Genomic DNA, 14,894 nt, shown 5'->3' with positions numbered 1-14,894 from the left:
TTCACCTGTATGTTTTAATTGTATAATAATTTAATTTAAAAAGTCTAATCGTTATCATTATTGGATTATCAGGAGCTACATTTAAGTAGATGCCTACATTATGCTCACTATCTAGTTCCATAAAAGTGCAAATAAATAATTATGTGCGTGTATCAGTACTGGTGTAAGGAAGCAGTTAGCTGGTTGACCTATGAACGTATACCCTGTATGTAGATACCCATTTGTGTGTGTAACTGCATATTATAAAGATGAAACTTTAATACTTTACTTTGAAAATTTGCCCACTGATGTCTACTTTAGAATCCCTAAGTACTAGTTTTGCATTGGCACTTAGGCTTAATATTCTTGGCATGGGATACTTAGCCAAAAATAGTTATTTTATCTACCTCTGCCACTCCTCCTATTATCATGAGCTTTTAGCTGCCCAGCACAAAATAATTACTGCACTGTAACTGTAATTATGCTAGCTCACATCTGAACTTAGTAGCAAATTCCTGATTTTAAAAGATTTTCAACTCAAGTGATTTTCTGTGTTTCCCATCATAGGTGATGGCTGATGGCAGCACATCTGCGCTCATTCCCAGCATTGACTGTAATAGTGAGGAAGATGGGTACTTAGTACCAATGCCAAAAGAAGTTCAAACTCCTGTCACATATGGTGAACATGCTCCCAGGTAAACTGGACGTACCACACAGGGGCTTTGTCTACATGGGCACAAATCTTCGAAATAGCCATATTTCAAAGATTACTAACGAGGTGCTGAACTGAATACTCAGTGCCTCATTAGCATTAGGACACTTCCAGCCATGGAGCTTCGAAAGCGCATGGCTTGGCGTGGCTACACGGGGGTCCTTTTCGAAAGGACCCCACACCTTTTGAAATCCCCTTATCCCGCACACTGATCTTCAAAATATGGATGTTTTGAAGATTTGTGCCTGTGTAGACACAGCCAGGGATTTGGTTTTGGCCCTAGGCTATTTAACATCTTTATCCATGACCTGGAAGAAAACATAAAATCATAATTGATGAAGTTTGCAAATTACAAAAAAATTGGAGGAGTGGCAAATAATGAAGAGACAGGTCACTCAGAGTGATCTAAATTGTTTGGTGAACTTGGTACAAGCAAATAATATGGGTTATAATACATCTATATGTAAATTAATACAATAGAATGTAGGTCATATTTACAGGAAGAGGAACTCTGTACTGGGAAGCAGTGACTCTGAAAAAGATTTGGTAGTCAAGATATCCAGCTGAAGATGAGATCCTAGTGGGATTCTGAGGTCAAAAGAGGTAATGCAAACCTGGGATGCATAAATAGGAGAATCACAAAGGCTATGACTACACTTTGGTAATCAGGCTGATGGGAGATTACTAATGAAATGCTGGGCTGAAAATGCAGAACTTCATTAGGCTAATTCTCCCCCTCAGCAACTTTGAAGTGTCAAACTTCTAAGTGCTGGCATGCGTGTAGTGCGGGCATTTTGACGTGCCTTTACTTCCCCAGATTTACTCCCCAGCCTCTTTGAAGTTGCCGCTGGGGAGAATTAGCCTAATGAGGTGCTGCATATCTCCCATCAGCCCAACTACTATGCCCCCTTCAAAGTAGGGGGCAAGTGTAGACATAGCCAAGAGGAGTGGATTGTTTTACAGCTGTACTTGACATTGGTGTGATCCGTGCTATGATATCTTTTCCAGTTCTAGTGTCCTCAGTTAAAGAAGGATGTTGATAAATTGGAAAGGGTTCAGAGAAGAGCCATCCCTTTTCCTGTAAATATGACCTTAAACTGATAGTGATAGACAGAAGGCATTCAATCTTTTAAGAAAAGGAAAGTTAAGAGGTGACTTTATTACAATCAGTTAAGTCTGTACATGGGCAACAAATATTTAATAATAGGCTCTTCAGTCTAGCAGAGAAAAGTATAACCAAAAGCCAGAAGTTGAGGCTAAGCAAATTCTAAAGTTAGGAAATAATGATTGCATTTTTAATGGTAAGAGTTATTAATCGAAGGGATAATTTACTAAGGGTCAACATGGATTTTCCATTGCTGACACTGTTAAAATTGAACATTGTTCTGAATGGTTTGGTCTAGGGATTACCTTGTGAATGTTCTATGGACTGCATTACTCTGGAGGTTAGACTAGAAGATCGTAATGGTCTCTTTTGGCCTTAGACTCTATGAATCAGTAGACTCACATTTTCTTTGTTCAGTAGCCCTTCTTTAGTTATTTGATGTTGCCATCATCCTGAACTTACACTTTCTCATTATGCCATCACAATGTTCTTTCCTAGAAGAATGTGTGTGAGTCTAATGCAGTCTGGAACTAATCACATTTGTGCGGGTGGTTGTTTAGGCTCTTCATTGTTTATGCTGATGGTTCAGGGACTGAACTCCTTCGGAACAAAGACATAGAAGAATATCTTGCTGTGGCATATGGCGATCCAGCTACTGCGGTTTTGCAGGAGCCAGTGCATGAATGTCCAAGTAGAGGTATGTAATTCGCTTTTTGCCCACACAGTTTAGAAATAATTCAAGTAAAACACGCAAAACTCTTTTTAGGTGGGAAAATAGTAAGTGCTCTTCTCCACTCTGTTCACACTCCAGATTTGCTCCACCCACCTCCACCAGTCCCATCGTGGGGACTGCATCTTATTTCTGTACAGTAATCGTTTATATGGGCGTCAGTTCCACAGGACATGAAAGTGGCAGGAAGTGTGGAAGAATGAATATATGATGCTGTGAATTTATTAAGGGAGAATCAGCAAGTGCCTCTTGTTAGTTTAACCATCCACCTGTATCTGTGTGTGGTAGTAGTAGTAGTAGCATCCTTCAGTCTACGTAGACTATGGATCACGCCCTTCGTAGTTCCGTTTGGCATCCTCATTTGCAGCGTCAGCTGTGACTGTGAAGACCCACACGAGAGTGACTGTGTGTGGAGTAAAATGATAATTGTAAATGGGGGCTCTTTGCTGTTTGGGAAGCCCCATCTATATATTTGGTATTAAGGACATTGAGAAATATAAATGCGATGGGGATTATTAATAGCATATGGAGGCTTCTACCTGTAGGGCCTTGTTAGTAGCTGAAACTAGTTGCTCTTTGAAGGCTTGGCATTGCATGTGTGACTGAATTACCAGCACTGGTGGCCAATCCTAGTGAACAAGCAATGAGAAAAGTCTAAAAGGCAGCATACCTTCACTAAAGAAATAAATTGTAACAAGCCTTATAGGGAAACATATATACTACCCTGGATATGGATAATTAGATGACAAAATTACTGCTTTCATCAGTACAACAGTTCTCCCAACAGCTAATTTAGGGAGGAACTGAGAGTTGCCCTCCAACTACTCATCCTGTCAGGTTTTACATCATTTGAAGTGTTGCTTCCACCAAAAATAAATGTCTCCCCAGCAGATAAATTGAAGAACATCAGTAAAACTTCCACTGGCAGTGGAAAGAGGAAGAGGGAAGGAGAAAGCGGAACACATTAAAAGAACCAGTGGAATAAAAGTGGGAAGTTTGGGACGGCAGACAGGATGACTATGGTTACAGTACAGCTCTCTGTTGACAGAAGCCATTGTCAGAAGAGATTTCTCGACAAAACTTCTGTTGACAGAGTCTAAGCTTTCGTGGGCAAAGACCCACTTCGTCATTTGCCCACAAAAGCTTATGCTCTGAAATTTGTGTTAGTCTATAAGGTGCCACAGGACTTCATGTTGTTTTTGAGGATACTGACTAACATGGCTACCCCTCTGATACTTATTGACAGAGTGCTGTCACACACAAAAGCCAATCGGAAGTACACTCGGCTCTGTCAAGAGAGAAGCCAGACTGGACAGCTGCTCTCTCAACAAAACAGGCACCCAGAAGCACAGCAGAGAGGGCTGCCTATTGTTCTGGGCACCCTGTCTGTCGAGAGAAGGCCCCTCCTGACCATCCACACAGCTTTTTTTGTTGACAGACTGTCGACAGCGGCATTATGCCTCATGGCTGAGAGCCAGAATGCTGCTGTCAAAAGTGCTAACTTTTGTCAACAAAACCATGGTTTTGCATTTTGTGCGTGTATGTTCCACCAGTTTTGTCAACAAAAGCATGGTTTTGTTGGCAAAACTCACTAGTGTAACCATAGCCGATATGTTCCATGAAACTGCCAGATATGGTAGCAGACCTGCTAATCGTCTTCTGCCCAAGAATAGCAAACCACTGGGTTTCCCCCTAAAGTGATTACTATAGTTAGGTATGTAGAACCTGATGGTAGCCTGTACAGGTGCAGATAAGAATCTAGATTTTAGGGTGCTTCTTCAGGCTTCAGACTTTTAGGGCTTTCCAGCCAATAGCTTTGCTATTTTTGTTATACTGATAGTAGGGTTTTTCTGGTCTTACATGTTTATGGAACATTGTGTCATTGTGACAAAACATCTCACAGTGATGTCCACTTCCAATGTAATATTTGGGGCAGAAAAAGGGCTAAGCGGGTTTTGTGTCTAATAGGAGAGGAAAATTTTAAGAAAGATCTGAAGACTGCATCACTTTTGAAGACTTGATAATTAAGACACCTGCAGGCTTTTTTTAAATATTAAGCTAGAGTTCATCAGAGCATAATAATTACATATAGGTACCTGTGGTCTGAAAGTGAAATGTAAAACAGGATAAATGCAGCTCACAACAATGCTTATGTTGAATATGGAAATGTAGCCTAAGTAAGAATTCCATATGCAGCTGAAAGAGGTGCAATGCTGGTACTGTAGTTTTCTCATGGGTCTGGACCTCTTTACTCAAGATAAAGTCATTTACGCTGCACTCCGTAATATTCAAATTAGATGAACCCATTGGACTCCTGGCAAGTTGCAAATGCAATGTGTGGTTTGGCAGAGTTTAGATGATTATACTCCAAATATGGTCTACCTAGCTTGAAGTCATAACGTAGTCCATTATTTTCCTCTAACCATCAATTCGTGTATTCTTTTTCACAGCTATACTGTGATATTCTTTACATTTATATGTGTGTTCATTTGAAAATTTCAAAACCCTTCATCAAATTCTCCACGCATTTTGAATGCAAAATTACATTTATTGAAATATTTTTGATCCAGGTGTTCTAAGTATTACTGTTCTCCGACCATTGACTGAAACATCTCGCTGGGTAACGAGAAGAGAATCATTCAGTATTATTCCTCCTAACCTCCAGTCTAGGAACTGGGATACATTTCCTCCACGTGAGGTACAAATATTTCAAAACTCTTTTCCTCTCATTGATGTTTCTCTGTTATTCACAATTGCATTTATTATTTGCACATGGCAGTTAGATTGGACTCATAGATTATAAAATCATAAGAGACCATTGTCATCATGTGGTTTAACCTCTTGCATAACACAGTACATTACTCTATCAATTCCTATTTCCAAGCACTATGTACTTGAATTGATTAAGCCTTACAACATCTGTGTGAGGTTGGTATGTATTATTATCCCCATTTTATAGACAGAAATCTGAAATGCAAAAATCTTAGTGAGTTGACTAAGGTCACACACTGAGTCTAGCCCATGACCAGAAACAGGACTCGGATCTCATCAATCTCACAAATTAGCCACAAACCATGGTGTTTCTTTAAGACAATCCAGAAGCCATTTCCATTGGAAAATATTAAATTAAATTAATCAAGGGTCATTAAATTAGGATGGGGTAATGCAATAAACATAAGATGTACAAGAATTCACTGGTTACAATTTCAGTGATTAGATAAGGGTCAATCAGGTTTGGGTCCAAACTTTGCACCTGCTCCTACCTTTGTAAACTAAAATCCTGAAATCCAAACACCCGTGACCTTCAGGGATCCACACTTGCTGGCTTGGGACACACCTCTAGATTTCAGTCTAACAACTTGAGGGGATGACATGTGAACTTGGTCATAACTATAGATCCTGCGCTCGGAAGTACTGTAGCCTGAAATTCAGCCTCTCAGTTTATTTAGCCTAAATTGCAATTCTCCCTTTGTGAGCAGGATGCATTTTCAGGTAAGCATATTTACAACCTTACTTTCTGACTTTCTTGACTCTTCCATATTAGGGTGACTACATCTCACTTTCCCAAATACGGGACAGGGAGATATGGGTGGGGTTGGGGTGGCTCCTCCCAGCTCCACCAAGTCCCAGAGACCTGGGAAGGAGGTCACAGCCACCAGCCCTACCCGAGCACCAGGGAAGCTGCACCTGTTGTCCCTACCCCCAGGAGTCCTGGGGACGCAGGAAGGCGGCGGCAGCTTCAGTGCTGTCCCTGCTTTCCTGAGCCTTAGGGAAGTGGCAAGGAGGCCCTAACCTGCTGGCTCCCTCTGCTGTGGAGAGCACGTACTGACATATAGTAAGTGCACTCTGGCCAGCAGTTGCTGGCAAAAAAGGTTGAGGTGTGGGAGGGCCCACATATGGGACAATTAGTCCCTTGTAAAAACTAAGTAGGGACACTGTTTTGGCATCCCAAATATGGGTCGATCCCACCAAATATGGGATGGATAGTCACCTGTTCCATATCAATATAATAAATAAGCTAATGCTCTGTTCACTGTTGATTTTGTTCAGAGGAAGACTCCAGGTCCACCATTTGGCACACGTATTTGGAAAGGTCTATGCATAGGATCCAAAGAGCTGACTGGCTCTCCAGCACCTGTACTAAAATGCCCTAATGTGCTACAAATCCGACAGCTGATCCAGTATGAGCCAGTCAGTGATGAGCTGAGACAGAAGCTGCAGTTGTCCCTCAAGGTAATGCAATCATAGCAACTTCATTCTCTCAGCAAACAGAAATTTGCTGACAAACCAAGTAGTGTGTATTTCTCACACTTCCCTGGCACAAGAGCTGTAGGTTACCTGGAATCCAATTATCCTTGTACAAATATATCTACATCTATATCCATGTGTATATCTATATCGATATCGATATTGATATAGATATAGATATATAGATCTAAAGCCCACATAGATTAGGGCTCTGACCTTGCCTAGTTTGTTTCACAGTAAAACTAAAATGTCTTGTTTTCACTATTTCTTTTCCGAAGTATAGCTCATTCACAGTTACCCCAGTGTAAAAACATATTTTTTTTATCAGTGAAGACAAGTAGCTGTCAAGATCGATCCACAATGGCATAAGGTGTTTTATGGGAGAAGTTTTACTGTCGTATCCTTTATTCACTGCTCCACTAGGAATACATAGACTACATCTTGATGCAAGAAGATGAGATGCAAGAGATGACTGTTAAAGAACCGAGAACAGACAAAGAGAAGGATAATGCTGCTGATCTCCTAAAGTTGGTTATGGTGAGAGACTTCATTTTGAATTGTTTCTTTTCAACATCAATGATTGAAACTCACAGTCAGTTTACACCAGGAGCAATATGGTATTGTCACTTCTGTCACCAAACATGCCAGATACCTACCAGACGTCTCAAATATATCCATTCACAAAATAAACGAACAAAATATTAGGATGATATATAGCAGAACACTAGCTCCACTATAGTTCAGATTTAGCAGCGCTTTCTTTCTAAAACTGGCTCTTGTAAGTGCTCTTAAAATCCAAATGATTTTTTTTAATTTTCTGTACTTCCTGGGGGTGCTGGATAGTATGAGTTGTCCGTATTTTATGTTGTTTGAGCAAGATGTTTCTGAGCAGAGCGGGGTAAAATTTTTCAAATGAAAAATATAGTATTTGTTGAGCCAATGCTATTTGAATTTACATGAATTCACCAAATACTCTTGGCCAGAACACAAAAATGTGGGGCAAGATTCACAAAAAATAGTGGCTGCTATTTGTGGCAATTGTATCCGCTATATTTCCAGACGCAGCAGAGGAGGAGATAGACATAGATACAGAGTGAGCTGATGAAAACCCTGCTATCTGCTAAGTTTGCTTTATCATTCCAGCTAAAAAACTAAAACTAGTACAAGTGGCTTTGCACTAGGGAAGGGAGAGTTCTCAAACATGTAAAGAAACAGAACATTACATTCCTCCATCCTATTTTTAAAAACTTTCCAAAACCATTTACATTGTCATTTACATGACTAACATGAAACACTATGGCTACGTCTACACTAGCCAAAAGCTTCGAAATGGCCATGCAAATGGCCATTTTGAAGTTTACTAATGAAGCGCTGAAATACATATTCAGCGCCTCATTAGCATGCGGTCGGCCGCAGCACTTCGAAATTGACGTGGCTCGCCGCCGTGCGGCTCATCCAGATGGTTACTTCCAAGTCCCCTTATTCCTATGAGCAGATGGGAATAAGGGGACTTAGAAGTAACTGGGGTCATTTCGAAAAGGAGCCCTGTTTGGATGAGCTGCGTGGCAGCGAGCCACTTCAATTTCGAAGTGCCGTGGCCACCCACATGCTAATGAGGCACTGAATATGTATTTCAGCGCCTCCTTAGTAAACTTCGAAATGGCCATTTGCATGGCCATTTCAAAGTTTTTGGTTAGTGTGGACACGGCCTATATAACCTACAAAAAATGAAGTTAGATAAGTGAAAACTGTGAAATTGCAAAGGATTATTCTGCCCTAGAATTGCAGCTCACTAACTACATAATTTATAAATTCATGCATACATTTGGTTTTCATACTCTCTTAAAATAACGTTGGGAATGGCAGTGCAGGAGTGTCCTGAACAACAGTTGATGGTAAAGAATCAACTGGCTCTGGTACCAAAGTTTCTCCCAACAAGTCACCAAAATTAGTTGTTGTAATGGAAGGAGGTTTGATCAAGGAAATGAAAAATCCTACTAGAACATCCTTGGACTCTGGTACTTGCTGAGCTTGCAGCTGGTCCAAGTATTGTTTCCATAAAATATCGCTGAATAGTTTTACCAAGAACAAAACAGATCCCATACATTTTATAAATTCTCAATGTACCCATTTCATTCCACAGCTGTAGATGTGAGACCATACTAAATCTCCAACTTTAAAAAATCGATAAATCCCATGTCATCAATCAATTTGCATAGTTTGGGATTTGGCTACCTGCAAAAGAATATCAAGATATCGCTGGTCCCAACAGATATACAAATACCACTTCAAGGAAAGAGTTCCAGATGTCTCCTGAGTGGTAGTATGTGGTATGTTTTTGTAGACAAGCAAGAAATTATCCAGTTTCTGCTGGATTCAGTGTCACTTTGAAATTGCTGCAAATTCAGACTATGCCTTCCTTCTTAATCACTGATGTGATGAGTATAAACCCTTCACTATGTTAAACCACAAACAGTTCTCTGATGTACACTGAATGGTCCAAATCAGCTTTTACAAGGCACAGCTCTAGCCATCAGGCTTAACAATGAGTTGCACTAGGCACAGCCCTAGCTGTCAGGCTCAACAGTGTGTTGCACTGACACATTGCTCGTCTGTCCAAGCTCTTTTTCAAAAAATGTGGCATACTGAGTATTTGTTGAATATTTCAAGGTGCTTTTGCGATCACATTCGTCTCGGTCCAATTCATCTTGATTTTCTCAAGCCAAGATCTGCTAGATGATGGTGAATGCATTCTTTCTGCTATGTACAAGGGTGAAGAAACTGATTGTTCATCTAGTTGAACTTTGACTGAGAGTACTTACCTCCCCCCCCTTAACATACCAATTTGCAGTAATGGGTTGGTGGAGGACCTTGTGCTGTAATTAACGTATAATGGCCAGATGTGATTATAGTGCTATGATACTTTTCTAATTTAATTAATCTGCTATGGAAAACTATACAGGAAAATGTGAGAGAAATGCCTGGAGAGGTCCCACATTAGTGCACTCCACATGAAGAGAGTGCCACAGACTGATTTTCAGTATGGATATGCTATTCCGTTGCAAAGTCAAATGGTGCAACCAACACATATATGTGCCTTTATCTCTGCAAAACCACCCGTGTCCAGTGGAAACAGACCACAAGGGAAGCACAGTCCTAACACTTAATTCTCTGCACACTGCAAGTTCATTAACAAACTCTGAAGCAAAATATTCTGAAGAATTAACTTTTCACACATGGGAATCAGATTAAATTCACTATCTGATAGACTCTCTCAGCTGTGTATGCATTTCGTCTGCTTCTCTCTTGGTAACACTGTTGAGGGCCCTTGAGGTCCCATACTCGTTTGCATATGGCTATGTCTACTACATATCCCGCATTCCTTGGCTGCCACCGCACTGCACTTTAGAGATGTTTTGTTTCCTGTCTCACATTTCCAGGCACCCTGAAGGCCCCCACATTTTCATCCTCAGAGTGACGGGTAGCAACAAACAATTGTTCAGTTTTATTTTTCTCAGAGGGTAGGTACTGTTGTACAAGCCCTTTTTTGTTGTTTGTTATGTCAGCGTAATCATTCTGTCTTCATTGCAGTCTTTCCCTAACTTGGAGAAGTCATCTGATGATCTCAATACTAGAGGTAAGAGCCATTAAAGTGCTTTATTTTAAATGCTCCAGTGATCCTTCTTAGTGTTATGCATATTAGCCTGTCTCTTCTGGTTTTGAGCCTTTATAACTTCTGTAATTTACAGACATTTTGTGAAACTTAGGGAGATATGCAGTTGGCAATCACTGAGGCAACAAAAGGGGAATTCCTATCTCCTGTCACTCAGGTGATTTGTATACTTGAGAACTGTGCTGAATTGTTTTAATGATAACCACCACAGGTCTAAAAGAATGGGTCTTCTATCAAAATGGTCCAGTGAGGGTGTCTAAACTTAGACATTTAAGATCATACATAGGCATTTTAAAAATAGGCTGATTTTCACAGGTCATGAGCCCTTTCAACGCTCAGTAACTTCAGTAATTCAACACCTCTAAAAATGTGGTACATAACTAACATTTAGGCGCCATTGATAGTCCAAAGTCACCATTCAGCTGCTACCTAAATCCCCATAGATGTTTAAATTTCTACCAGTGGGTATGCATGAAAGCCCTCATTCACACTGAAACCCTGGAGGGATTCCGGGCATGGGGGCAGTTTCCCCCTGGCCTCCCACCCTCATCATCGGGCCTGCTCATTAGAAACCTGACCTGACTTGGGCACCTAATGCCAAGAGATGGTTCACAGCTGGCAATCCCAGGACAAAACAGGTGCCTATCTCCAGCCCTGTCATGCAGGTACCTAAGACCTAGATAAGTGGGAGATAAGCACATTTGTGAATCTGGGCCCAAAATGTTGTCACTTTTCTCTGCATTTATTTCTATTTGTATTAGGTGGCTCCCCGCTCAATTTGCTGACTTCTGAGAATCCCTTTTTAGGTGTTTAACTCTCCCCTTAAAATACATGGGGTCCCTAAGTGCCTAATTTTGGGCTGTGAATTCCACTGGCCATTAGGTCCTCTAGCATTGTTGCAAGGCCTTGTCCCTTTGTCAACCAAGCCCTTAGAGATGCTTGAAAACAAATAGGTCAATGAGTTTTTGAAATTTTATTTCCAAAACAGATGGTCAAATTCTCCTAAATTTTACAATAAATAATGTATTCTGAATTCAAAGTTCAAATGTAAAACTTCAAATAGTACATTTATAGAAAAAATTGTGGGAAAGAAAAGCTTAATTAAGAAAGAAAAACCCCTTAGCATACTTTGAAGTGTGGAAGGATTGGGCTTTCTCCATAATACATATTGAAACAATAGTTCCTTCCACAAGATTCTTAATTATGGCAGTTTTACAACATCGATTAAATACGGTGAAACTAAACATCCCTTGGGAATTTGCAAACCAGTCAGACACTAGCTGAACCCCAGCAACTTTTCCTGCTCACAGATATTTGATTTGTTTCTTTAAGGAACATAAAAGCATTTAAAGTGACACAGTACAGATTTATTCTGCATGAGTTACAGATGAGTTTTTTAACTGCTGATACTCTAAACTTGAACATAGAATGAGAAAATCCATCTGAGCTCTTTCTGCTTCTTACATCATAAGGGCCGTGTCTACACTAGCCAAAAACTTCGAAATGGCCATGCGAATGGCCATTTCGAAGTTTACTAATGAAGCGCTGAAATCCATATTCAGCGCCTCATTAGCATGCGGGCGGCCGCGGCACTTTGAAATTGACATGGCTTGCCGCCGCGCGGCTCATCCAGATGGAGCTCCTTTTCGAAAGGCCCCCAGCTACTTCGAAGTCCCCTTATTCCCATCTGCTCATAGGAATAAGGGGACTTCGAAATAGCTGGGGTCCTTTTCAAAAGGAGCCCCGTCTGGACGAGCCACGCGGCGGCGAGCTACATCAATTTCGAAGTGCCGCGGCCGCCCGCATGCTAATGAGGCACTGAATATGTATTTCAGCACTTCATTAGTAAACTTCGAAATGGCCATTTGCATGGCCATTTCGAAGTTTTTGGCTAGTGTAGACGTAGCCAAGCAGTGGTAAACATTCTGTATGCAGGCCAGGCTGACAGTTTTGATATGAAGCAGAAAAGAATCCAGCTCAATTTTTTATTGGCTATGCAGATAAAACTGTGTTTGTGTGAATAAAAGTAAGGAGCCCTGACTTCTAATAACCAAATACATCAAGAGGAACCATTTTTAACAAGACTCATAGAGGTAGCTATGTTAGTCTGTATCTGCAAAAAACAATGAGGCCTAAATAAAAGATGGTCACATAAGCACCACCATATATGGGAAACCTATTGACTGCTATTCTTACCTACATGTCTCTAGCTTCTATCCATTACACATCACATGATCCGTTATTGACAGCCAAGCCCTAAGATACAACTGCATCTGCTCCAAGCCCTCGTGCAGAGACAAACACCTGAAAGATCTTTATCAAACATTCTTAGAACTAAAATACCTACCTGAGGAAATTAAGAAACAAATTAAGAGTCAGAGGTATACCCAGAAGTCACCTACTGCAGGACAGACCCAGCAAGGAATACATCAGAACATCACTGGCTATCATCTACAACCCCTTCAGCGCATCAGTGACATTCTACAGTCTATCCTGAAAAATGATTCCTCACTCTCACAGACACAGGGAGGCAGGCCAGTCCTCATCTACAGACAATGCCCCAAACCTGCCGCAAATACTTATGGGCAGCCACACACCCCACCATAGAAACACTAAGCCAGGAATCTATCTGCAACAACACTATTGTCAGCTCTGTACACATATCCATATAAGTAAAACCATCACAAGACCCAACCACATGAGTCTCACCATCAGAAGCTCATCCACCTGCACATCTACTAATGTGATATATGGCATCATGTGCCAGCAATGCCTCACCGCCATGTATACTGGCCAAACTGGACTGTCTCTGCACCAAAGGATAAAAAGACACAAATCAGACATCAAAAAAGTTAACATACAAAAAGCAGTAGGAGTACACTTTAACCTCCCTTGACACTCAGTAACAGATTTTAAAATAGCCATGCTTCTACCAAAAAAAACCAACTTCAAAACTAGACTACAAAGAGAAACAACAGAGCTGCAATTCATTTGCATTTTAACACAATCAAATCAGGACTGAATAGACACTTAGAATGGTTATCTCACTAGAAAGGCAATTTTCCCTCTCTTGGTAGTCACACCTCCCCATCAACTGCTGGGAGTGAGGCATATCCAACCTGACTGAATTGACCTCATTAACACTTGATAAGTAACTCCTTTCTTTTGATATGCTAAGACACACACACACACACACAGAGTAAAATTCCTTTAATCCGGCACATCCGCTACCAGAGAGGTGCCGTATTACCCAATTTTCTAGATTATTGGATGTCACCATAACCCCCATGCCCTAGTTCAACCCCCTCCATTGCGGCTCACCACCCCAATGCCCAGCTGCAGCTCACCACGCTCACGCACCCCTAGCTTCTTCACCATCCCCGTGGGCTCTACAGTGCCACTTGCACACCCAGTGGTGCAGGAAAACAGGTGCACACACACTCACTGCTGCCACTGCCCAATGAGTGTGGCCCTAGAGGCCTGTGGAGCTCAGCGTGGCCTGGGCTGGTGCCATGGTATTGGGGAGAGTGACTCTGCAGGCTGCTTCACATCACGGCTGACAGAGGCCTGAGAGCCAGGCCCTGCTCTGTGTGCGTGAGGCTGAACTGGTAAGAGGGGGCTGGGCTGCACAGTTGGTGTCCACTGAACAGGGGCAGAGAGGGCCCATCTGTGCTGCCCTGAGGGGGGCAGAGCATGGGTAAGGGCCAGGCACCACAGGCTGGGTCTGACTGAGGCTGCACTTGTAACCTGGCAGCAGGTGCCAGCTGCCTTTGTTCCCGCACACCCGAGGCTGTTCTGGTCTTCGCATCTCAACGCCTGTGCGCGGGAAAAGCAGGCAAAAGGGGCAGCACTTTACAGCCAGCTTCTTCACCATCCCACGCTCCTCCAGCTTCGTCACCCCTGTTTCAACTCCTGTGTATCTCGGGGAACTACGGAGGCTGAACCATCAGAATTTCTGGACCACCAGAGGCCGGATTAAAGGAATTTTTACTCTCTGTGTATAGATATCCTTTTGTGATTTCCATTTCATGTATCTGGTGAAGCTGGTTTTATCCACAAAAGCTTATAGACTAACAGATTTATTTGTCCATATGGTGCCACAGGTCTCATTATTTTTAAAGAAAAACTTTTAATTGGGTGATATAGTGATACATTGAAGAAATATGTGCTGCTTCTTTTAACTGTTCTTAATGAATGAACATTTGGCAATGTTCAATACTGAATTTACATTTTTAGTTAGATTACCTCCCTTATCTTGCAGCAAAGATAGCAGAGTTATACGAGCAGGCCGTGGACTCGCAGCTCCCAAATCCACCAAGAAAAACAGTATCAAGGCAAACAGATGATTACTGGCAGAATTTCAGGTAGAACAATCCAATAAGACCTAATGTTAATGTAAATCAAGCCAAGGATGTTGAGAAGCAGAAATGAGGGAAAGTGTGCTTTA

General features: G+C 41.5%; 1 protein-coding gene across 1 annotated transcript in view; it reads left to right on the top strand.

The window, feature by feature from the left end:
- The window catches only part of SPAG17 (sperm associated antigen 17), a 232,801-nt gene that overhangs the window by 205,035 nt on the left and 12,872 nt on the right, over nt 1–14,894 (top strand). The window contains exons 32-38 of the mRNA XM_074983588.1: nt 547–674; nt 2,357–2,487; nt 5,097–5,224; nt 6,577–6,759; nt 7,198–7,311; nt 10,366–10,411; nt 14,709–14,811. Of these exons, the coding sequence (XP_074839689.1) occupies nt 547–674; nt 2,357–2,487; nt 5,097–5,224; nt 6,577–6,759; nt 7,198–7,311; nt 10,366–10,411; nt 14,709–14,811 (833 nt within the window). The remainder of the gene's footprint in view (nt 1–546; nt 675–2,356; nt 2,488–5,096; nt 5,225–6,576; nt 6,760–7,197; nt 7,312–10,365; nt 10,412–14,708; nt 14,812–14,894) is intronic.

The sequence above is a fragment of the Carettochelys insculpta genome, chromosome 1 (genome assembly GCF_033958435.1).
Source record: "Carettochelys insculpta isolate YL-2023 chromosome 1, ASM3395843v1, whole genome shotgun sequence".
Taxonomy (NCBI): Eukaryota; Metazoa; Chordata; order Testudines; family Carettochelyidae; genus Carettochelys; species Carettochelys insculpta.
The sequence above is the reverse complement of the archived record's forward strand: the minus strand, read 5'-3'. Positions and strand labels throughout refer to the sequence as shown.